The sequence below is a fragment of the Larus michahellis genome, chromosome 1 (genome assembly GCF_964199755.1).
Source record: "Larus michahellis chromosome 1, bLarMic1.1, whole genome shotgun sequence".
Classification (NCBI taxonomy): domain Eukaryota; kingdom Metazoa; phylum Chordata; class Aves; order Charadriiformes; family Laridae; genus Larus; species Larus michahellis.
The window spans coordinates 70,248,631-70,274,408 of NC_133896.1; the positions used below are offsets into that span (position 1 = coordinate 70,248,631).

Consider the following 25,778-nt stretch of genomic DNA (forward strand, 5'->3'; position numbering starts at 1 on the left):
GGTTGTAGCCTCTCGGAACAGAAAAACACAAAGAATGCAAAGTTTTCAAGTAAGTCTCCTGAACTTGAAACATTTATACTTCTGCTGTTTTGAGCTCCCATTGATTTTGACTAAGTTTGTGATTCCTCAGCATTTCTAAGCTATAATGTAAGTACAGGTGTGAGAATCGGGTTTCTTTTGACAGCTTTGGCTCAAATGCCTGGACTATGTTTTTCCACTTGTCTTACAAAACCTTGCCTCACTTATTGGATTTGATGTCAACAGTCAAAGGCTTTTGTTTCATATTATATTTATAACATTTATAAAGTTTGTCTCTTTGGATATCAGGGCAGAAGAGGCAGAAGTCATAAAGCTAAGTAGCTTTAGCTGTGTTATGTTTTTGCATGCATCTGTGTTTCTTCTCTCAGCAGCATCTCTCACACCCTTCCACCAGCAGTTTTCCTGCATTTTCATGACTTTAAATACCCTCCCCCTGCTTAAGCTGAGGCCTGGAAGCTGTTTTGATGTTAAGGCCCTTCTAGTGCTTAATAAGAACATCAATGAATTATTGCTTGAAAATTGATGATGGGAAGGAATTCAACAGTATTTTCTAGCCAATGCACCTTATCAAGGCCAGGTATAAAGCCCTCAAGGAGCTTCTTGTAATCTACCAAAGCAAGAGTTCTCCTAGTGAAAAATTATGTAACTACTAAAGAAACCTCAAGCAGTTCAATATTACTACACAGCGCTATATTTTAAGCATTTTCCTTACTAAAGGCCAAAACATTTCAGAAAAAGTAATCTCTGAATGCCCAGCAATTGCAATATTTCTTTTAAGACATTATGTGGGAGAAAAAGAAACTGAGAGCCTTGGAGACCTGGTTTTCCTCTTACGTCTTCTCCCTTTGGTCCTCTTTAAAATGACCAGTTTGAAGTGACCATCTGAGGCTTTGATTTTACAGGACAGCAGGCTGTTTTAGGACTGCTTGGGGCTGATTCTAGGACAGGGTTGTTTATATTATCTAGGGAATAAGGTTGTATTAGAGCTTTGTGATTACCTGATCTCATATCCCAGGTAAAACAGTTCAAAAAGCTTTCCTGAAGTTAATACTGGTCCAAACCAGAGCATCTTTTAGGGAGAAAATATCATCAGCTCCTAAATCACTTGAAATAGACATTGGTCTGGAGGCTTGCTTTTGTATACTATACGGAGAGCTATTCCCCACATCACTCTAAGACAGACAAAATCCCAGGTTTAAGACATTACAGTATAATCAGGCATCAAGAATATTAGAGCAAGAACTTCTATGGCTCAGATACTTCAGCTACCGCCTCTTGCCTGTAGCTGACGGACAACTACCCAACAGACACACCCTTTCAGTTCTCTGCTGAATCTTCTATACTATTGACTAAATCAAGTAGCATAAAATATATTAAAAACACCCAACCAAACAAAACCACAAACCAAAACAATTATGGAACTGGAAAACCTCTAAATTTACCAAATGCTCATATTTTTCATAAAGAGGTCCAGATACTCAATATATTTGGGATACAATCTAGATTAACTTTAAGATTTTAATGGTTTTTAATCATACTTCATTTAAAAATAAACCAACAACTATAGCTTCCAATTTTCACGTAGACCCTTATTACAGAGCAATCAGGCATTTCAGTTCAACATTGTCTATACAGTTCGTCCTGTTATTCTTCGTCGAACTGTTATTCTTAAGGTACTGAAAATTTCCAGAAAACTATTTAAATTTCTTCCTCTTACAAGACTTGAATTAAAATATCGTTATAGGCTGGCTTAACACCAACAGTCTATTTATGCTTTCAATTTTGTTCCTGAAAATAATTTGGAACCTAATTAACTGTTGGCAAACATATTGGCACTTAGAGGTCTACCATATTTGCAGGTGCAGTCATATACTTGGATATCTAAAGCCATCGCCTGTACTCACAGGTATTTTTATGCCTCAGGTAATTTATCACCCCTAACAGGAGGCTATTTTAATAAATGAAGCTATTAAGAATAAACCACTGCATATATTCTACTGCTGTTCAACATAACAGGATAGAACATTAATACTAACTTGAAATTTCCATGGTTTTAAGGAAAATTATTATCTGAATGTGCTTTTTGTGTTTTAATGCAGATGTTATTTTAAAAACTAGGGTAATTGCAACCTGCTGCGTTATATGCATCTGGTTTGTATAAAACTTAATAACACTCTTAATTAGGCTAATTTAGTCAGATTAATACCTCTGTATGTGTCAGTACTCACTGTGCTGCTTGCCATGGGGCACTGAATTAATAGTAGCACACTGAGAAAATAGTCGTTTATAAATATTTTTGTCTGAGGTTTGTAATGCAGGCTGGAAGATAAAAACTGGAGGAAGTTTAATGATAGTATCTACGAAAGGGAATAGTTTTAAGTGAATGCAGAATGGAAGCTGCTTTTCTGGTAGTACTAGATGTAGCTGATATCAGAAGAGGGTTGCAGAGGATTCCTCCGTATCCTAGTACATTAGAGGTTTGGGGGGGTTGTCTTAAAAAAAAAAAAAAAAAAAAAAAAAAAGGAGGCGGCCCAACCCCTACTAAAGCCATCATTACTTCTAGGCTATGAATTTCTTCAAAATGAGCACTGATCTGCAAGCCCGAGTTTACAATGCTTACTGTTGAAAACACTGGGATTCACAGCAGAGAAGACTTCCTTCTTTGTACCACTTCTATGAGAAGGAGATAATACTTCACCTCTGTAGATCCCTCTTTTCTTTGCTTTAAGTGAGTGCACAATATGGCACATTTCAGTTCAGGATTTTAAGAAATAAAATTATTAAACACCTGAGCAATTATTGCGTACTAGATACTCAAATGAAAATTCTTGTACTAGAGAGGAACACTGCACCTCTCTCCAAGTAACCTTCCACCTGTGAAGCGTTCAGCCTGCTCAATGGGAACAGCAGCCCAGTGACACACATACATTTGTTCTACGTAGTCACCTACATGTTTTCTTTTGCTCACGAGTTCTAAACACACCTACTGCAGACACAGAATTAGACTAGATATTTTTATTTCACTTGGGATGAAACTGGAAGTAACTATACTGGTGACAATACAATTTCACTCTTATAAGCTGCAGTCCTAAATGTTGATGCAGTTATAGCACAAAAATGGAAGAAAAACAAAGCCTTTATTCATAACCTAATTATTTAAATCCATACTTATCATTTTGAGCAACAGAACGTTTCTCCACTGCCAGAGAGCAATTGAAGGACTCTCCCATTCCCCAAAAAAAGACTTCCAAAGTACATTAACTTTCCAAAAGTTAATAGATAAACAAAAATATAGAAGAAAACTAAGTCAGAGTAAGTCTGAAGATAAATGGTTAGTACAGTTTCTCTCACAAGCTCCTTAGGATGATTCCTAGTTATTTGTGAGTGTGTCTCAAAATTTTTTATTTGTCAGAAGGGCCTCGATCTCCATTCTAAACAAAAGCTATCCATTTTTTCTTTATATGTAGTATATTTTTTCAGGACTGTCTTTTCAACAATTCCTTTAAAAAATATTCACCCCAAAGAAGTCCATCTTAATATTTATAGTCAGAAATAACTGTATAGGATCATCCATCACCTACTGTGGTTTCTTGTTCAAAACCAGAATATATATCAGAACTGTATAAACACATGTACTTTATACGTACCAATGTAAATTGTTGGAGAATGTCCAGCGTTCTTGGAACTAAAGAGATACGAGTTAATGCATTCCAAAATAGGAACAAGAATCAGCAGTGGCACGATGCTTATCACATTCATTGCTGCAACTGGCAAGACAAATCCACTGAAGTGCAAGTTGGAATTCATGGTTTGGAGATAGTATCCTGAAGGGATCTGTATTGAAGAATAAGACCCCTCTCCATTAGTATACCAGGTACCCTTCATGGACAAGATTTTTACTACATTTGGAAACTTCACCAACTCTTTTCCTTCTGGAGAAGTCACAGTATAAATACCTGCTGGCCAAAAGGAATGATCATTCACAATGAAAGCCTTTCAAAGGGCGACATTCTCATTCTCTGCCAGAATGTAACATTTTCCTTCTATGTCACATGCTCACGAGTTCAACAAATCTAAGCAGCATTCCGTGAACTGATTTGATCATCCCTAGTTAGAGCTATCAGCCAATATACTAAATGGTTCTAATACTTTAGTCACTTCTCATAGACAGTGTTTAACAGAACAGAATTTTAGAATAGCAAGATGCAGAGACATTTTGAACTTCTGATTGCATGCTCAAGGTCAGAGTAATTTTTAAGACACTCTTGCTGGCCCACAGCTCTAAAAGTCACAGGGAATGAAGATTTGGCCAGCATCTTAGAACCAGCCTAATGTAACTGACATCCATAGCAGTTATGTAGAGGATTTCCTTTTACTTCTGGGAACTGGAAACAGAGGAAAATGAATAGTTAGATGAGGAACCCACCAACGACAGTCATCAGGGTATGAAGTTAAGTAGATTTGTAAGACTGTCTTTCACTTCAAGAGCAAATCATTCCTCCTGCTTGTGTGAGGCTCTACAGAACATCTGTTGAGTTTATCAAAAAAAAGAAAAAAACCAAAAACAAACAACAAACCAAACCAAAACCAACAGAATAGCTTCTACCAACAGATTTTTCAGGGTTTTTTTTTTTTGTGTGTGTGTTTTTTTTTTTTTTTTTATTAGGAAGCTTGATTAACTAAGCATTGCAATTTCCTGTGCAGCAGGGAGTTATAATCCACTCCAATTTACTGACTGATAGGAAAAAGAGAGGTAACTTGAGCAATTCACAGAGTACAGTCATGACAAAGCTGGATGTAGAGCTAGTTTCTTTACTCTGCTTCTGTTTTTGCAGAGTTCTGGATTCCTCCAACATTCTGCAAGGCTCTTCAACATGACTGGCAATGCCAAATCCAAGTAGAATATTGCAGCTGTATAGCCGTCTCAAAATTAAAGTATGGTTAGTAACAGCTCATGTAGGGTTTCTCATCAATGGTTATTTTCAACCCTACTCACTGGGAGTCTTTTCAGTGCTAAAGAACTACTCAAATGTTAGTTCTTAATAAAAATATTTTTCACCTATACCCTACCTCCAAAAGAAGACATAAATAGTAAAAGGGTGAATAAATGGCAACAGCGCTATGAAAGATTAGAATTGAGCCAAATTTTGTTAGTTCCTTCTTTCCACTGCCTATTGCAAATCAAAATGGACTTCTTAATAGGAATTAAAATATCATCAACATGAATCACAGGCACTGAAAGCTGTTAACCTAATACGGAGAAAATACTACTAATCTTTACCAAAAAAAGATACTGACCTATTGCCTAGTCTAAGAAAAAGCCTTAAACTTACTGGAAATTCTGCCAAAGGAATAGAAGTCATCTCTTTCAGCAGTGCAACTACTTTTATCTTTTCTAGATATATACCTGATTATTACAACTCCAGTTAATGATATCTGGTTTGTTTCCATCTGGTCATCACCTCGGCCATTTGTGTGCATTATTTGGTTTGTGGGGTTTTTTTGTTTGTTTGCTTGGGATTTTTTGTGCTTTTGGGTGATGCATGGAGGGAAGAGGAGAAAGAATGAGGCAGATGGATGGGAATGTAGGATGATGGCAAGAGGGACTGGCAATAAAGCAGTATATGCTACATATTTGTAAGAATTTCCTTAAGCAGCATTTTAAAACCAACAAGTAAAAATGAATTTCCAAGCCAGCTCATAAATTCGTTATTCTAGTTGCTAAAGGGTAAGCTACTGCAAACTGCTGCTTAGCCAGGATCATCCAGACAGAAATGAATCTGAAGGAATCATGTCAGCTTAAGTAGCTTCCTGACAGATTTACATTTATATAACATGCATGGACTCAGAAGTGGAAAGAAGCACATAGCCTGATAGGCTGTGAAAGGATTGCTTCTTCCCACAAACAGAAACCCACCATTTCCAGTGTAGGTACAGCAGCCACATAATCCCGTCAAAACAGTAGGAGAAATACGCAACCAAAAGCGCAAATAAAGATTTTCTGTAGCTCCCAAAAAGTGAATGAACATTTAAGAAACTGGAAAATTACATTTTTTTCAGAATGCTGAGCCTGAGTCTCTGACAAATGTAACACGGCACAGGACTCTAGCACTAGATGTTTAAGCCAGTAAGTGTTCAGAGAAATGAGTAGCAAGCAGCCACACAAGCTCCTTCTGAGTCTTGATGAAGTCATTTTTACTTATTTGATGAGATGATAGGAAATAGCAAGTTATATTCTCAGGTAATTAAAACTACTCTTCAAGGTTGCTCCATAGGTAAAGCAACAGTTAAAAAACCCCCATGTCTAGAGACACAGTAGTAAACATACGTCACAGTATATTTCAAGACTTTTATTTAAAAGCTGTGTACCCACCTGCATAATACACGCTCTGTATAGAATTTGGAAAGCAAACAACGGGAAGAGCCTGGCAAGCGACTTTGTGCTTTCAACCTGAGTCTCACTGTACTGACCACCATAGTTTTCCTTGGCATGATCCATCCAGTTTGTCATGCCTCCGCCAAAGTAGCGATATCGCACACAACATGTTTTCAGTGCACTAGCAATCACCCCAAGAGTCGTCAGCAGGGAACTGTCTGCAAACAATCAGAGACATTAGACATTGGTATGATTTTACTTGCTGCCAAAATAAACACAACAAAACACTTTGGGAGGGAAAATACAACCTGATATATTCACCTTCACGTCTTTTTGGGGAGGGGGACGGCAATAACAGTCTGGATTTGCTCCAAAACATTCCTTTTGAAAAGCCAGTTGGTTCACAACCTAATTGTTACAAAAGCAATCCAGCCCAACATCCAAAGAGAAAAGTGCTTTTTGCTACCAGTTATTTAACACACCACAATTTGTTGCTGTGTTTGAGCAGGTAAAGTATTACTTTGCTTTGCTTTCACTTTCTATTTATTGAATGAGGTTAGTATTCAATCCTTGACAGTACTGAAATATTGCATACCTGCTGAAGTCCAGCGGCAAGGGAAGGGTAGGAAAGGGAGTTCAAAAGAGGGCTGATAAGAGAATTTTCATGGATGCATAAGATTTCATATTATCTCAGGACTTCCAAATAGCATGCTGTGGCAGAGGAGAAGTTTCCAATCTAGTGTTTGGCATATTAAAACTTGCCCACTGGTTACTGGGTTCAGTAATTGCTAACTTGGTTCTCAGACTCAGAAGAAGTGGAAGTAAAACTAGGACAAAACTGTTAGCTTCAGGCTTGGGAATGCAGATTCGTTTGTTTTCAGTAAGTTGCCACACATGCAACTAGGGCTTACAGCACTTCTCTGCTTTTCTGAGAGCGTGGAAGAACTACAATAACTTGGGTATTTGTAAATAAACACTTTCCAAAACCCAAGGCTTAACTAAGACTGCAGAGGGAAAATGTATCCCTACTATCTCTGGTACGGAAATGATTTTCTAGAAATATTAATTGACACCTATTGGAAGCACTTGATCTAGAGTACTGAGAAAGGGCATTTTATTAGACGACTAACATTTAAAACTCTCTGGCTGCTTAGTATTAACCTGTAGACTGTTGGCACTATTGACTAGAATCTGAAATAACATATCGAAGCTTGCAAACACAGACAGTTGGTACAGTTCTTATTGTTCTGTAGAAGTGTATTAGCCGACTATTCTTACCACTCATTATAAGTGATTTTTAAGTTTAGGATCTAGACTATTTCAAGACCAAATCTGAAGATTAACAGAAAAATCTGCAGATTTCCGGAGCAACTTGACTAAGATGCTAACCAGAAAACAAGTGGGACTTGGGGCTCTTGTCAAAGAAGACTTATGTTCAGAAATAGAGAAAAAAAAAAAGGTAGTAAAAAAGTCAGTATGAGCTCAACTCATTGGCAGAGCTAGTAATTACATGTTTTAGGTCAGAGAAGTGATTATCTTTTGCTTCACCCTATGCTAGAGGCTGGACATTCACAAAGAAGGAATGAAAAGCAGTAATGTGGTGTTACTGCTCTACAAGGGTTTAAACCCAGTCAGTGCCAAAATCAGAAGATGCGCAGAGTGCCCCATGACAAGACCAGCAGACAGGTCAACAAAGCAACAACATGGCTGTGAGCTGGTTTATCTGACCTAGTCTCAAAGATGGTCATGGCCATGTCCTCTCCTTCGGAATGGAAGATGTTGGCCAGACACTTCTTTCTTACTCTTATGGAAAAAAAAAGAAAAAGCTTAAAATAGACAACAAATCCTGACATTTCCCTGCCTTTCCTAATGGATCAGTTGAGGCCCTTTTTAATTTAATTTCAGTCAACTACCTAGGAAGCATCATTTGGTATGAGGCAAAACAGACAAATACATTATTTAGCTGTGTTTCTCAGCATGGAATTCCAGCAGATTATAAAGTCTAGTGAACTAGGAAGATAAAGCTGCTTGAAGTTGTAGTTCAAAAAGCAACTTGAGTGATACATAGACCTAATCAATATCAAGAGGATTTTGCCAATGATGTAGTTAGAATAAGTACCTCACCTCTTCTTTAAAAGAAAAGGAGTAAACCCCACAGAACTCCACAGTGGTGAATTCTTCAGATTATAAATTTGATCAGCTAGTAAAAGACATGTTTAAAAGCACAAATACTTCTATCAGTGCACACTGTGTAGATCAACAGCATATACTCTATACTTGTATTTCTAACGTTTTCTTAAAAACCAACCAAACAAAAAAATCTATCCATATAGATATTAAATTGCAACTTTCAAGCAGTGATTTTCCTTCTTTATATTCAGCCCTTGGCTCTAATGTTCTGCTACTTTGACCTTGATCTAATCATGAATATCTATGATACTTAATTACAATAAAAAGACTACATTGCACCCTAGATGGTAGATACATATTTTTTCCTCATCTCTGGTCACCTGCCAGTCCTCAAAATTACAGCAGTGGAACGAAATGCAAATGAAGTCCATGCTTGACAGCTAAACATAATTGAATGCATGATCCATATTTGAAGAGTTACCTTAAAATAAAAAAAGGCAGCACATATAAAAATCATTTAAGGTCACCTATGGATTTGAATTACAGTTCTGAAAAATTTCCAATTTCATCATCTCACTGGAAGTATACAAAGTATATTATCTTTTATTTTGACTGAGGAGATAAAAAACTCTGCAGCTATCAGTGTAGAGACTGGCATTCTCCAAAGACTTGGAAAATATACGATAAATTAAACAACACTCAGGGAAAAAACACTTGATACAAAATAGTGCTAGTTTTGTTGGTGGCCAAGACAGACATAATCTATAAATTTATGTTACTCCACTTAGTAGAATTAAACTAGTTAGATGATGAACTACATATTTAGTCCATATGAAATAGTCCAGCTCGGGGTTGGATACTAATGAATCTTTTTACCATCTCAGGTTGTAAAACCTGTAGTGAGCCCCAGCGAGCCAGACAGCCACCATTCTCTCCATAAGAAGCTAGCTAATTTGATGCTGATGATTATCGTGATATTTTTGGGGTATTGTGGAGGGGACGCATTTCTTTCTTTGGCTCTGTTTGTTTTGAATAAACCTCTCTAGTGACATCCTCACCATGATATTCCCAGGCACTTGATTTAGGCATTCATTCCCTCACTGGTAATACATTTTTGCTTAGATTATATTTATAATATGAAGACTGAAATAACAACTTGCTTTCAGTTTCTGGGTTCTATTGGAAAAACAATAGCAAGGTTTGGGCACTGACAGCCTTATTCAAATCACCTAGACTCCACTTACATTATTGAGCTTGGTCAATGGAGAGGGGTAGTTGCCAAAGGATTATGAAGAGCTCAGGTACTAACTGGCGAGGCCACAGAAGTGGAAGAACTTCTTCTGTTATAAAATATCTCCACAGTCTGCACATGAACTATTTAGAGCTACCCAGTATTTCTAGTGATTTTCAAATGGGTAAAAACACTTGATGTTGTATAAGCAAGCACATTGAAATAACAATAAGCATCAGACACTGCAAGACAAAGGCATTACAGAACAACTTTGCTACTAGTGCACGTTCCTTTTTAGCTGACTAACCAGACTGCTTGGCTGCTCAGATATGAGTTCAGGTGAGGCAAAGGAGCACACTCAAGGGAGAAAACACGAGCATGCTTCGTGCCTTAGCATAGGTATAAACTTTGCTTCAACTGACCGAAACACATTGGGCATAGGTTGAACCAAACATGACAAAATAAATTCCACCAGCAGCATGCATATGATACCCCTTCTTGCACGGGCAAATGCTTTGACACATGTCTTGATATGACAGAAAATGTACATAAGTTTACCAGAGATTGCTTTCCACTTTTTCAGGCTATCCAGAATCTCCAGGTCTGTCTTTACAGAGGATGGATGTTGTCTCTTACAGACCTTGCAAAGCTAAGCCCAAGTATCTCCAACAAAACAGGGCAGTGTTTTGTGGAAGAACATGTTTAGATATGCAAGTTGATCTCTTCTGTAAAAATAATCTCTAAAGATATTTCCTAAGATATAGTTGACTCTTACCTGTTTTGGGTTTGTAAATCATTTCACCACGCACCATGTGAATTGTGATCATAGCCATAAGCACAGACACAAATGGGATAAGGAAACCAAGGTTCCTGGCCACAGATTGCTGGATATAAGAAATGCTGACAAAGACAACTGCTGAATTTAAGCTAATCAGCCAATAAAACCTAGCACACACAGAAAAGAGAGGGAAGAGTGGAGAGGCTGAATAACGTAAGGCTTTTACAGAAGATTAAAACATTAAATTAAAGGCATGGTAAGTATAATAAGCACAGGCAGCATCAGTACCATGCAAATGTTGACACAGCAATTAACATCAAATTTCACTTGGATGCCTTAGCTCCAAGAGGTGCAGGATTAAAGTAACCGTACTAAGGCAGTATAGCTGAACAAATTATTAGTCTAGTACTGGAAATATTCTTCTGGATCAGACTAATTAAATACATCAACATTTACACATTTAATATCTGAAAACATAAGTTTTGTGTATGCAGTGTCATCAAAATCACATTCGTTAAGCTTAAGAAAGAAATGTCTTAATGCCAGTATCCCTTGTTTAAGAAATATTAGAATTTGATTTATCAGAAAGGATGGCTTTTCCATTAGTTGCAAGGGTCAGCTTGAGTTTTTGTTGGCTTCTGGAAATATCTTGATAAGGAGGTTCTCCAACATAATTTGCTCCCAGACTGCCTTGGCAGTAGAAGTGCTTCCCAAGTAAGTGCTGAGCCCCTCCTATGCACAGAAGATATTCACATGAAAATCACATACTCTTGGAAGCAGATGGTGTATCACTAGTGATAGGCCTACTGCAGTTTGGAAACCCTGACAATAGCATATTAAATATGCTTTAGGGAATTATAAGGATAGCAAAAAGCAACCCAAAAAATAAAATGCATTTCCCTGATAAGATGCAAAATGATGACTCCTTATTTACTTTATCCTTGCAAATGAGTTTATATCTGGAGTACTGTGTCCAGTTCTGGGCTCCCCAGTTCAAGAAGGACAGGGAACTGCTGGAGAGAGTGCAGCAAAGGGCTACAAAGATGATTAGGGGACTAGAACATCTCCCTTATGAGGAAAGGCTAAAGGATTTGGGTCTTTTTAGTCCGGAAAAAAAGACGACTGAGGGAGGATCTTATCAACACTTATAAATACCTAAAGGATGGGTGTCAGGAGGATGGGGCCAGCCTTTTTTCAGTGGTACCCAGCGACAGGACAAGGGGTAATGGGCACAAACTTGAACATAGGAAGTTCCATCTAAACTTGATGAGGAACTTTGAGGGTGGCAGAGCACTGGAACAGGCTGCCCAGGGAGAGGTGGTGGAGTCTCCATCTCTGGAGACATTCAAAACCCGCCTGGATGCGTTCCTGTGCAACCTGCTCCAGGTGACCCTGCTCTGGCAGGGGGTTGGACTAGATGATCCCCAGAGGTCCCTTCCAACCCCTACCATTCTGTGATTCTGTGCTCTGTTAAGAGTATATTGTCACCACACTTTTTTCATTGGATTCCAACTTACACAAACCATTACATCAGCAGCTCTAAAATCCAGCTTTTTTGATTAGTTAACTGTATAAGTATTCATGAAAGTGAAACATAAAAGTAACTGCTTATTCTTCTGTTGCAAAGCCCTCTTCTCACAACGTGACTGACCAATTTTTACTCTACCATTCACGGTTACACATGTTTCAGTTATAACCCCTCAAACTCATTTTAAATTGTGAGGTGCTCCCCTTATGCTGTTCTTCAGGCCACTTGTGTTGTCTTTTTGCTTTCAGCAGACCATTAATCAAGGTTTCCCTTAAAACACAACTCTCACATAAAATAGGGGTTTGAGGCTACAGAGCAGACTCGAATATTGTGCATCTGTGTAGAGAGATCAGATTTAGTGAGGACCTGCCTTGGTGAAGTCACAGTTTCCAAAAATACTAACTGTTGGGATCAATATGATACATCATTTGAAGAGTCAGAGTCAATCATTCAGCAATTTTTTCTTCAGATTTGAGTCTGGCTTGCAGATGTAGCCTTTGAAATTTAAAGTTAAGAATTTTAAGTTTGACTAAAGTTTTAAGTTCCAAGCTGGCTTTAAAGACAACAACTGTATTTTAAACAAAGAAGAAGGATCAATAATGTAGTAGTACTACGTCGCTATATCACAGGTTACATTTTGCAAGCAACTGCAAGAGGAGATTCCTTCCCCTTTGCTGGAACCTTAGTGAGACAGTTTCACTCCAAGGTGACATATGCATTGATACATAGGTACATAGCTTAATTCATATTGCTTGAACAAGCAAAGCTTGCTTTCTTGTCTTGTGTCACTTCTGCCTCATGTATGCTATTGCACTTGAGTAGTTACTTCTCCTAACTAGTCTAGGATTACATTCTCCACATTAAAAGAAAAATCTCAAGTGTAGTAGAAGACCAGTTACTCCTTAACAACCCAACTCCCAAGCTTTCCAGCTTGATCCCTCCTCAGCTGCAAATGAGTAGGTAGGGCAGGAGCGAGGTATCAGCCTGCCATTGCAGCTCCCCGTAACAATCACAGAAAAATGTTTTGAGCTGAAAATCCTAAGAGGGCAATTGCAAGTCTCTCTTGACACCTAGGAGACTTCCTTAACCCCGTTTCATTCATTTAAGATGACTACTAGGTGGCCTGCCATAATTGTCAAGACAAACCATAGCCATATTGCAAGTTACAGTAGGACATAGCTGAATTAATTACATACATAAAACCGAATTACCATGTCCAACTTTACAGGGAACAGTTCCTTTCTGGAGTTTCAGAACTCTGATGTTTCCTCACATTGAGAGCCAAATGCCAACTTGGGAGGTTCATTTTAAGAACACCATCCAGAAAGAAGTCTAAATGCTATTGTGACACACTTATAAAAACCTAATGATCTTATTATAACTTTTTATAGAAACGTATTCATTGTGATAACTTTAAAGTAGTAACATCCATGTAACTTCTTATTTAAAAGTATTGTTTAGGTTTATACAGTATTCAAAAAGCTTTTAGTGAACGTAAAAATTGAGATGAATCTGCTGAATGAAACAATCTGAGATCAAGTAAAATATATGAAAATATTACAAAATTGACCTTTTGTAACTTTTGGGTTAATTTTGAAGACTCGGTAGATTTCCTGTCACTTGAAATGTTATTTGCTTTTATTTTTTAAGCATGCCTAGCTCTTGCAATTTAAGTTTTCGTAGAATTATGGAATCTGTTAGGTTGGAAGGGACCTTCAAATGTCATCTAGTCCAACCCCCCTGCAGTAAGCAGGGACATCTTCAACTAGATCAGGTTGCTCAGAGCCTCATCAAGCCTGGCCTTGAATGTCTCCAGGGATGGGGCCTCACCGCCTCTCTGGGCAACCTGTGCCAGCGCCTCACCACCCTCACTGTAAAGAACTTCTTCCCGATGTCTAATCTAAACCTACCCTGCTCTAGTTTAAAACCATCGCCCCTCGTCCTATCGCTACATGCCCTGGCAAACAGCCCCTCCCCAGCTTTCTTACAGGCCCCCTTCAGGTACTGGAAGGCTGCTATAAGGTCTCCCCAGAGCCTTCTCTTCTCCAGGCTGAACAACCCCAACTCTCTCAGCCTGTCCTCATAGGAGAGGTGCTCCAGCCCTTTGATCAACTTCGTGGACCTCCTCTGGACCTGCTCCAACAGGTCCATGTCCTTCTTGTGCTGATTTATCCAAACTCAGACCAAGATAGTCCAGTCTCATGTTCTCTACTTTTTTTTTTTTTAAACTGCACATCAGTAAAACAAGACAACACTAATAAATCTCATCCCTAGTCTGGATTGTACCTTTTGCTCTAGTTCTCTGCTTGCATAGACAGAATTTACTTCTCCTGCTGCAAAAATAGTACCAGTCCATAATCTTAACCTTAGAAAAGCAGAAGTCCTTAGGGAAACTTAGTCCAGCAGAATCCAAGTCCCTTCGCATTGGTATATTCTACATACTTAAATGGTCCAAGTCATAGTTCATACTAGGGATTAGAACCAGACCCTAGATGTGCAAAGCAATCTTCTTCAAGGATTGAAGGTAATTACAGGCTGTTTTAACCCAATCTTTAACCCAATAATTCTGATTGTTTAAATAGAACTTGACTAAGATCACAGACTCAAACTCACCAGGATTATGCAACCATCTCATTTTATATTATTTTAAAATTCAATCCTGTGACAAGCACCTACCAAGAGAAAACAGCCTACCAAGAAAAAGTGATTATTTTCTGAGAGATTTTAACAAGATTAAGAATGCTTAGAATGAAACCCTCATTTTTCAAATCTTGAGATTGCAATCAAATAGCCCCTTTTGGATGCCACTGCAAAAATTATTAAGTTTTTTTAATCGCACATGTGCCTTCCTTGATATTTCCAAAGTTCCAAGAACTGACCCATTTGGATTCCCCCAAGGAACTTTTTATTCGTATTATATCTCCTTTGTAATCAACACTGAGAAATGTCACTTTGATTAAACACAATTCTGAATGGCTAAGACCACAGTACAATAAATTCTCCCGAGCTATCTTTCAGAACAACTGATTGCTCTCTAGTCTTAATCCCCCAGAGTCTTATTTAATCAAAATGATGTTGCTAATTAAGGATTAAAACTCAGAATAGAGTAAAAAGGAAGGATTTTTTTTTTTTTTCTTCTCTCCTATGGGCAGGTCAAGGAGGCAGAAGCTGCTGTAAGGAACTAAACAGTCTCACCCACCTTTGGTAAAGCTACCTTATTCACTGAAGTTTGGATTTAATTCAAAACTCTTTGATATTAACATAATTGGAGGAAAAAAGAATAGCCAGGAAAGCCATCCCCAAAGGAAGAGAGATCTGATTCACTAAGATCATTGATTCTTCAGCATAGCATTGTTAATATGCAAATGTTCCCAGTTTTGATTTTAATAACTGTGCATGTATAGGGAAAGGAGAGAAAAGGGGGCAGTTTAGGGCTTATTTCACCCTGCCTTGAAGCAGGAATCTGGAGGTTCCCACAGCGACTTCTTTGATCCTCACTCCACCGTTTAACCACAAAGTACAGGTGAATGTATATAGCACTCTGTGTAGTGTAACAGAAGTAGTAAATAAAGGCAAACATATAATCAAAATGACCTCTCTGACACACTGAGAGATACCATTAATATGAAAAAACATTGAATTTGAAGAACTATTTTGTAAGCAATTGTTCCTCAAAGTTTTCTTAACAAAAAATTAAAATATTGAAACCAAAACACAAACGTCAAGTGGTTTACCTGATGCCAAAGCTTCACACCAACGGAGCCGAAACAATACAGCAGATCCATACCACTGAGCTTAGCAGTTAGATACTACTAGTAATCCCTAGTTCCAGCAAACCAGCAGACTCTACTGCTGTCTGTCATTGCTAAAAATTTACTCTGATGTAAATTCTAATATATCATTGAATTTTGTCACTGCTAGTTAGGGAGTAACAACAAAATATTCTAAAGGGATAGCCATGTTAAACATAGAAAGCTAAAGGGAATATGTTGTTCTACCAGCAACTAGGTTGGCAAGTCTTTGAGCATTTGGGCAAGTCAGCTCATCCTAATTCTGACTGAAGATATCTATAGGAGGCCAAAATAGATGATCACCTACTGGTCCTAGCAAAAGGAAAAAGTTAGGAAAAGTTTAAACAGAATTCTTGGAATCTATTCCAGAATCTAAGTGTTTTGCAGTTAAAAAAAAACAAACAAACAAACAACAAACCATGAAACGCATCATTTGTAGAATTTGCCTTGTAAATTAGCAGTGAATTTCAAGGCTACACTCTATCACCCCCAACAGATAATTAGCTGACATTAAGTTACCAACCAGTTGAAAAAAGAAAGAAGTTCCTTCGGTCCACAGTCCTCAAGGTTGTATGCACTTAATGGACAGACTATAGCTCTTATGCCTCCTATTCCCAGACTAGCTGTAAGTAATGCAAAGTAGAATACTATTTTCTGCTCCCTTTTGGTTAGCATATGAAGAATGTGTCTTCTGTCAATGTAAATATCTTCAAAGGGGAATGCCACAACAGGTAGTAGGGCCGTGCCTAGAATTGGAAAGAAAATTGTCATTTGAAGTGGATTAGAATCAGACTGATGAATAAGATTTTTATTTTTTTTAAGCACTTACTTAGGTTGAAAAGAAACATGAAAAATGAAAGATACAAGACAGTAGTGCAAAAAGGCGGAGTCTTAATTCTGTAGAAAGCCAGAATCTTTCTGGCTAATACTACACAGAGTAAAGCAAGACCACTAAGGGCCTCCAAGAAGGCAATTTTCCTCTGAAATCCTTGTAAGGATTCAGGTTCTTCAATCACCTGAAGAGCTCACTCTGGAAAAGTAGCTCCTCTCACTAGCCTTCCGCATTACCTATGCGTAGAGGGCAGTAGAGTAGCTCTCCTCTTGCCAGAGGCCACTACTTAAAATATGTAACTTCACCTGAAGAACCACCTATCGACCAAGAAAACCACCCATCGTGGAGCGTCACCTTTTTTTGCATCTTCTTTAAACCCCAGAATTTTTATGAGAACCATAACTTAATAAATACAGTCTCAAAACGTTTGTGTAAAAATTTCTTTTTTTCTCCTGCAGCTTTACGGAAAAGGCATGCTTTTCAGAAACTTCACCTACAGAAGCACTGCCATGAATTGCATTTACCACCTCTAGTCTGCAAAGCCAGTCTTTCAGATTTAATCAGCTACAGATTGTCCAAGTTGTAATTGGAGACTAAACTCAAAATATATTGATGTGTCAATGACAACATTAGCCATGACTAAGACTACGATGTCCATCAAACCCTAATAAGTCAGGAATGTTTAATTATCTAAAAAAAAAACCCAAAAAAACCATTCTAGTTAAAACAATACCCAAATACATAAAACTCTGTTTGTGTCACCAGTCTTCTACTTTAAGATACACATTGAAAGGACAAGTGGCAGAAGGAGATTCCAAACCAGAAGCCCATGGGAGACACAGTGGAACATAATAGCAATCATTTTTACAGGCTGCTTACACAATGGTTTTTGCAATCAGCTCAAGAACATTTCAGGAGTGACTCTGATTTTTTCCTTACTTTGTTGCATGTCTAAATAACAACACAGCTGGCTATTGCAGAAATCAGACTTGCTTATGCTCAACAACTAGTCCAAGTGAAAAGTATTTCTATCAGCTTGGTTTAAATTGACAGAATAATCACCAGCTGTGAGCTGAGCTAATTGCTACAGAACAGTCATACTTAGTTTGAACAGTGCTTTTACATAAAAGATCTTCAGAATAACAGGAGGGGGAGATTCAGAATGTGCAAACAGAAAACAGGCTCTCAATACAAGTATTAGGATCCAGCATCTCTACTTAAAGCAAAGCTTATTTACACTGGTATGTGCTTAAATACATCTTTCACTCTTGTCCAAATACAACTGTCAAATAACTTTACATAAAATAAAATCTTACTACTAACAGCTAGAAAACAGTTTCCAAATTCTTTCTCAAACTTTCTCTCTGACTAAAGCCTCACAGTCACCCCAAACACCTTAGATGCTTGTTAAAGGGACCAATTTTAAGAGCTGAGCAAGCGTGTTCTGAATAGCTAAGCCACTTTAGAGGAGTCAAATTTGTGCACCAACTATCCACAAGATGCACAGGCAAGTGTTCCTTAGTCTTGTTCAAAGCACTTCCTCACAAAAGCACGTAGACAAAAATACTGCAGTGCATTTCATAGAGGAGAACCTAAGCAATCAGCTGTTAGAGAAGGTGGCCGCAAAGTTGGAGAAAATTGTTAGGTTTCAAACACGATGCTTGATAATGCATTTCTGCAACAGAACTGCTAAAACATGAAATAGTCACCAGGGTGTCACCTACCTAGGAAGTGTAGAAACATGCAGATGCACACAAGCTTGATCCTCCCCACGAGGCATTCAGCAAGCCAGCCAACCAGTACTGGCGTCAACATGGAGGTGCCTACAAAGCACATATTGACAATAGCTGCCTGGTAGTTGCGATAGCCGAGTTTGACAGTGCAGAAGAGGATCATGTTGCAGACGATGCCAAAGAACGTGAATCTCTCACACAGCTCCACCAGCAGCACACAAATAGCCTCTTGGAGCTTCTTCTCAGAGGGAGACACGTTTCCAGCATGGTTGCTTCTCCCAGGTAACGGTCTTTGCTCCTTATCAGCAGTGTGGTTCAAAAGTCGCTTCTCTTCCATATCTCTTCTGTTTGCACCAGCCATGCTTGTCTTTTTTTGAGTACGACTGAGTAGAGCAGCTTAAGTTACAGGTATACTTCTGTTCTCCTCCACTGTAATTAGCAAACTGGTAAGACTCTCGCTTTGAATTCCACACTTCACTACTACAATTTCTTAGGGCACCTGTCACTTTTGTGACATTACATATAGGATCAAAGAGTATATAAAAAAAAAAATTAAAAAAAAAAATCAAAGAGCTACATCAACATTTCAGCTTCTGAATTTAGCAACACTCAGGAACTCAACCTGTTTATTTAATTAGTCCATTTGGGGGTGAACAGGAGTTTTCCCCAGAATTACATTACCCATTAAATTAGGTGAATCCAATACAGTATGTGTAACTCTATCTGTATGTCACAGATAAAAGGTTTAAATACACAGGAAAGCTAACATTTTCAGCAGAATTCAAGTAATAGATTGGGAAAATAATTTGGTTAAAATAATCTGATACTTTAATTAGGCAACAAGTAAAAAACTGCAAGCAGAGATAAAGAGAATTTTTTTAAGGTTAACAATATCTAATTGTTATTAGATTTCTTGTTATTTTTTGTTGAAATTCAGATAAAGTTAATTATAAAAATAAGTAACGCTACTAAATTTAAGTTAGAAAAGCAAATTTTAAAATAGAGTTGAATGTATTAGCAAAGGAAAAAAAAAAAAAAGCAATCCAAGAGCAACCTAAACCAGACCTGTTTCTCTAGGCCAGATATTGAGCCATAGCTATAATGCTTCATAAGGGGCAGGGGCACAGGTGATGTGCTCTCTCATATCAACCAAAACCAAAGCTCAAAAAGAAATTCGGAAGAGCCAAACTTAAAGTGCTTTATAAAGCTCCTGCTGCCTTATCCACAGAGAATGTTGTACGTTTCCCAGATCAGTTTCTCCATTTTGTGGCGCGCATTAAGATCACTAACACATCTTCAAATTACTCCTAACCAAGAGTGAGAAGCATTCTGCATTTATTTTGCACAAATGCATACACATGTTACAAGGCAGTGGTAAATCAGGCCTGCTTCTCTAAATAAAGCTCTCAACACTTCTGATGGCATTTTTTGAGACATAGGCTCTGCTGTTTGTTTCCATCTGTCCATATAGCTACTCAAATTTTACCTCTCCAGATCTGTTTAGTATATGAGAACTCCTACATCCCAAAACAGATGCACAACAGTATATAACCAGCATGGATAAAGATAGATTCCAAGATTACCTCCAGAGAAAAAAGAGAAAAGTCTCCGAATGTCGCTGTCAAGTTTGCCTGCTTTACTTCCCTGCCTAGGTTTCAGAGCCTAGAAGCTCTGAAGCTTAAATTTAAGTATCATTTAAATTTAAATTTGCTCCCTAAAATAATTCCAAATTATTATTATTTTTTTTAATCTAGTACAAGTCTAAAGAAAGAACTCAGACACCAAAGAACTTAAGAGTTTTCAGATAAGCCTAGTTAGGGATGAAAACAGTCGTGACTTGTAGCATGCCAAGAACTATTTGTCTTCTGATCTATGATAGCTAAAATGATCTTCATTTGGACAAACTAGCCAGAGAAGCTCAAACTAGAAATCACTTGTAACTCAGCTTAGCTTCTCCATCAAAGCCTAATGAAGCCAATCCCAAATCAAAACAGGAAAAACAATAATATTTTGACTAAAAGGTGCATGTATCTTTTGTCGCATGAAGATACTTTTATCTACCTGTTCATGAAGAAAGTTATATTTTCCTTTTTTTAAGGAAATATGACCCTATTTTACAATTAGATAGAAAACATCAGGATAAATACACTCTTGCCCCTATAGATATTTCAATGTAAAATAGTCTCTTTTCCTACAAATTACTTTTCTTTAAAAAGCGCGAAGTTTACCTGTTGTCATGGGTGCTAGCAATTCAAAGTGAATCATATCATGGGAACCAGTAGAGACAGCAGGGTTACTAGCTGGGAGGGCGGTCTCTTAGTCCTCATGTGGTTTCATTTACCCTAATTTTGATTTACAAGCTAGGGAAAAGAAATAGTTGATTGAGCCTTATAAATACCATAGAAAGCAGGAGGTGGGTGATTTTCATTGTCACTTTGGAATTGCCCTTGCATGCGACTCATACAGGTGTGGTGGTTATGACAGTGACAGATCACAATCAGCAAATGAGTTAACATGCTCAATGCTAAGAGAATATACAATTTCATATAACAATATCTTTAATGATTGATTTTTTTTTTTTAATCACTTCCGCAGCAATCATAGGTGGTCTATCTAATTACTTGACATGGTTTAAGTTGAATTCTAGTTGAATCACCTGGCATTCACTTGGCTTACTCTTAATACACAAGGTAGTAGGACTGCATAATGCCTGATGAAAAACTTCATTACTTGTATTAACATATGTAGAGCTTTATATACACTGAAGCAACTAGAAACCAGCTGCACCAAATAACTGCTATTTCAAAATCCAGCCCTTCTGGCAGTAAGGACTTTGTGTATTCTTTTAAACAAATCTTTAAAGGATAGCTCTCAGAATGGGACAATCAGAACTTGGAAAGAGGTTTATGAAAATACTTGCTCTCACGTGACAGGGTCAGCTCACTAGAGGTCTGGCCATTAATAAAAGAGTTGCTACTTGGTAGCCTATCGACCAAGGCTGAAGGTTACTTCTACTCATACTGGAACTTGTAAGTTAGCGTTAGGCAAGTGAATTAAGTTGGACAGGTTGAAACTGAAATTTTCTCCTAAATTTCTCTGACAAGTGACAGTTGTCAGTGTTTTTATTATGGGGGCAATGTGCTGAAATTGAAGAGACGGAATTTCAGTGTCCAGCACAACAGTTTTCTGGCTAAAAGGTAGTAGTGCTGTAAATCTCAGTTTATGTTCTAGAAGGATCAGTCTCTCTAATCTTTTAGTAAATCTGATTCAGCTTTACCCTTACTCTTTCAAAGAACATGTGAGAGGTGTTACCCTCCATCATAGCAGCAGCTGTTGTTCCTGCTAAATAGCTGGGAGGGAAACATAACTGACATGGACAGATTGACAAGGCAACACAACAATTTTGACACTGTAAATAAAAAATTTCATGGGTCAAATCTTTCTAGTTAGCACCAGGGTTCCTATTAACTTGCATGGGTTGAGAAGTTGGCTCAACGACCACTGACCTCAGGACTGCAATTTCAAAGTCAGAGCAAAAGCTCCAGCCAAGAGCACTGCCAAACAGGGGCAAACATGCCTGGGGTTTGCTGCCTGATGGTGTAAACACAGGTCCAAGGTGGTAGGTTGAGCAGGCAGCCACAGTAAAGAAACACTGCTCAAAGCTGGATGAAAGAAAGGGAGAAAGCAGGAAAACACTGCACGGGCAAGTTTGGAGGAACGCTTCTGGCACCGAGTGTCTTGCTACAGCTCCAGGTGACTAATTAGAAGAGATACAAGGTTAGTGACAGAAAAAAGAGAGATACGGTAAAAGCACAGGCTAAGACTAGACTTCATGCTTTTCAAAATCACCACTTTAATTTACTTCTCTTATGTGTATGAGAAATACTCAATTTAACACATAACAGCAGCTACCAGCCCAAATTTGATCCCTGCAGGATGCCCTTCTGCAAGGGCAGCTAAACCATCACTTTCTGCAGGTACTGCTCATGCCTCCTTTCATCTAACACAACGTGTGGCCTCAGAGAAAGAGTCAGGCACTCTGATATTAGGTATATCCTTCTCGCTTTTTTTTTTCTTCCTTGCAGTTACATCTATAGCAGGGGGAAAAAATCAACAAATACAAATTACCAGTCTTTTGAGGCATAAAAAATAGGCACTAGAAGCTCTGGTCTTGTACAGGTTGGAGATGACCTGGCACTTGTGAATGTGCTTCACAAGACTTCAAAATAGCTGTAAGGACAGAGTTTAATTGTAGAAGGGATAAAGCAAAGGTTCATATTAAAAAAAAAAAAAGATTTAACTTCTAGTATGAACTTTCTTTGTCTTTTTCTGACAATTTTTTTATTCTTTTTGCCCTTTTTTCCCCATCTTTAGGTGTCACTTCAGACAATGTCTTATTTCCTATGTCCTATACCCTATTTCATAGGTGAACAATGAAGCTTATTCTATTTAAAATGTTATCTCAGACAACCATTTTAGCAATTTCTGCACTGCCTGTCACTGCAGTCTCAGAGTACTCTGTCTGCTGTGCAGGTAGCCTTGAATCAGACCTGGGACAGAATGTGACAGTGCTTCTTTTGAAGTTCACAGCATTTGAAACCTGTATGTGATGCTTCCGAAAAACTACATCATCATTGGTAAAAATGCTGACTAATATTTGTCTGACTACATACCAGAAGAACAAATACAAGCAAAACCCACGTGCTCTGTGAACGATGTTAAAGGTCAATTAAGTAAAGGAAAAGTAGTCATCGGGAGGTTGAGAAAGCTTATTTGTGAAATCTGTTAGATTACCAAATCTACTCAAATAAAATTCTTTTATATTTTATAAAGGTCTATTAAATGTTATAAAAGTATACTTTGAAGGTTGAAAAATAACATCTATGAAATAACCAGTTATTAAAATTACTGATTATATGACAAATTGTCTGGGAAGTTCTGAGACTATGGTACCACACCGTGTTTGAATAATTTTATTCTCCCTCTGGTAAGTATTCTTGCAAAACCTTCCACACTTTAGCCAGATGTAACCAAGAACCTTAGCCCAGTTTTGCCTTGCTGCAGGATAGATGTAACGTCTGTCTTGTTCCATGGCAACTTTTGTCTGTGAAAGTGCAAGCCCAGGGTGAGACTTTTAAGTTAGGGAAAGGCTGTATTTTAAGAAGTATATTTTTTTCCTCTTGTAGTCATAATTAAAAATTATGTAGGAAAGCCATTTTCTTCTTCATTCTGCCGAAAGGTAACATACCAAGAAAGAGAATTAAATCCCTCTCTCAAGAATGTCCGAGAGGTCCCGGTGCAGAGTACAGACAGGGCCTCTTCTGCAAAAAGCTTTCTTTTCTCTGCTTGTCCTATGAAAGACTGCTGTAGCCATTACTCCCCGTGTCCAATTTTTTCCCCAGTTTCATTTTTTTTCTCTCTCTTTCCTTCTCCTGTTCAAGCGGGGAGTGTGGCTAAAGCACAGAACTGACTGGAGGCAAAACTTCCATAGCTTTTTCCACAGTACCTAAGCAAGTGCAAGTACAAGAAAGTACAAGACATGGACATACTTGAGGGAGTCCAGTGAAGGGCTATGAAGATGACGAGGGGACTGAAGCATCTCGCGCATGAGCAGAGGCTGAGAGAGCTGGCACGATTCAGCCTGGAGAAGATAAGGCTCAAGGGGATCTTACTAATATATATAAATACCTGAAGGGAGGGTGCAAAGAGGATGGAGCCAGGCTCTTTTCAGGACAAGAGGCGATGGGTGCAAACTGAAACACAGGGAACTCAATTTGAACATAAGTAAAAACTTCTGGGGCTGTCAAACACTGGAGAAGGTTGCCCAAAGAGGTTGAGGGGTCTCCATCCTTGGAGACATTAAAAGCCCGACTGGACACAGTGCTGAGCAACCTGCTGTAAGTGACTCTGCTTTGAGTAGGTGGGGTGGACTAGACAATTGCCAACCTCACCCATTCTGTGATTCTAAGGAGCAACACTAAATACTTTGCCAAAGTAGAATCTAAGCGAGAAGATGACAAAGGAAAGAAAAACAGTTTCTTGCCCACTTTCTGGGTATGACCTCTATGAGGGAGAAAGGTTTGCTAATTTACTTTTATAATTTTTTTTTAGGGAAATGGTTTTTAAATTTGCTGATCCTCAAACCTTTGCCATAAATGAGAATTATTTTGGCATGATTACCCTGTTCCTTCAAACCGCACATGTTTTATTTTGGGGATTTTGTTCAAACATATATAATTATCTATGCTAAGCAGTTTTTCATATGTTCTAAGGCTTTTGTCTTATTGCGCCTAGTTGACGGTTTTATAATTCAGGAGTAATTGAATTGCAATTATTTTTCATGATGCATGGTACGGTTTTATATCATGTTGTTGGCAGATAGTCTTTATGATGTCGTTTGGTCTAATGGGAAAATTAGAAGTAGCTCTATCATATAGAAAGATGGCTTTTTTGTGTCATGTTATAGTTTGTAGATGGCACTCAGGATATTTTCTTTTGACATATAGATTTTTAGGTAGAGGCTGAAATGAGATTCTAAAGCAGGGTTCACAGTTGAGACAATATTATCTGTACATCCAAGATGATTTCAACTATTCTGCCATAGTGACAGTTCATTTATATTCAAGTCCATTTAGTAGACTGTGGTTAGTATTCTAAAATACATATATAAGTACTATGTGATGGTGGAGTTTCTGCTCTAAATTCATCCCTGATCCAATGTAACCGGTTTCAGAGAAGCCAGGAAAAGATGTCAGCAGCTTTTTTAGAAGCAAATATTCATCAGAACAGGGGATTGACAGGAGATCTCCCACCTCACTGAAGAGCTTTCCAACCACTGCAGTGCCCAGATAGTCTCTTAATCTCTCCTGCTGGAGCTGTAACACATTGTGTAAGGCTTTATGAGCTGTAGGGAAGCTGACTTTATAACCTACAGATTAGGGCTGCTCTGTTGGAATTTGGGGAGAGGCAAATTCAAGGCTCTGTGTCAATGAATAGTTAATTATGGCTCCAAAATACATAGTCCTCAACAGACAGGAGTGAGGAAGCACTATCTGAGAAAAGCACAGTTTGGCACACTGGATGTAGGAGAATGGTAGAAAATGAGACCCGAATGCCGGAGCCAACACAGCATCCTTTTACACAGGGAAAAGAAATACTTCAAAGTTTTCAGTTTTGTCCACAAAATAGTATTTGGAATCTCACAAATTTTCACAGGATAGGTCAATGATCATATGAAACTCAAATCATCTGTCCACATAAAATTCTCACGAACAGATGATCGCATAAAAGTTGGTAACAGAAAGTTTCAGATAGCCATCTTGAAATCTTTTTTATTTCCC

At 38.1% G+C, this 25,778-nt stretch overlaps 1 protein-coding gene across 3 annotated transcripts in view; it reads right to left on the reverse strand.

Annotated features, from left to right (window-relative positions):
- Positions 1-21,220, reverse strand: part of SLC15A5 (solute carrier family 15 member 5) — a 37,451-nt gene extending 16,231 nt beyond the window's left edge. For 2 of the 3 annotated variants that reach the window (XM_074572747.1, XM_074572745.1), the window contains exons 1-6: positions 20,667-21,220; positions 18,430-18,867; positions 16,397-16,619; positions 10,552-10,721; positions 6,413-6,633; positions 3,687-3,873 (exon numbers count right to left, since the gene is read on the reverse strand). In XM_074572747.1, the coding sequence (XP_074428848.1) occupies positions 3,687-3,873; positions 6,413-6,633; positions 10,552-10,721; positions 16,397-16,619; positions 18,430-18,799 (1,171 nt within the window). In that variant the 5' untranslated portion in view covers positions 18,800-18,867; positions 20,667-21,220. Of the gene's footprint in view, positions 1-3,686; positions 3,874-6,412; positions 6,634-10,551; positions 10,722-16,396; positions 16,620-18,429; positions 19,116-20,666 lie in introns of those variants that run through there. The other variant, XM_074572746.1, reaches the window with a different exon arrangement.
- Between the last annotated feature and the right edge of the window lie 4,558 nt (positions 21,221-25,778).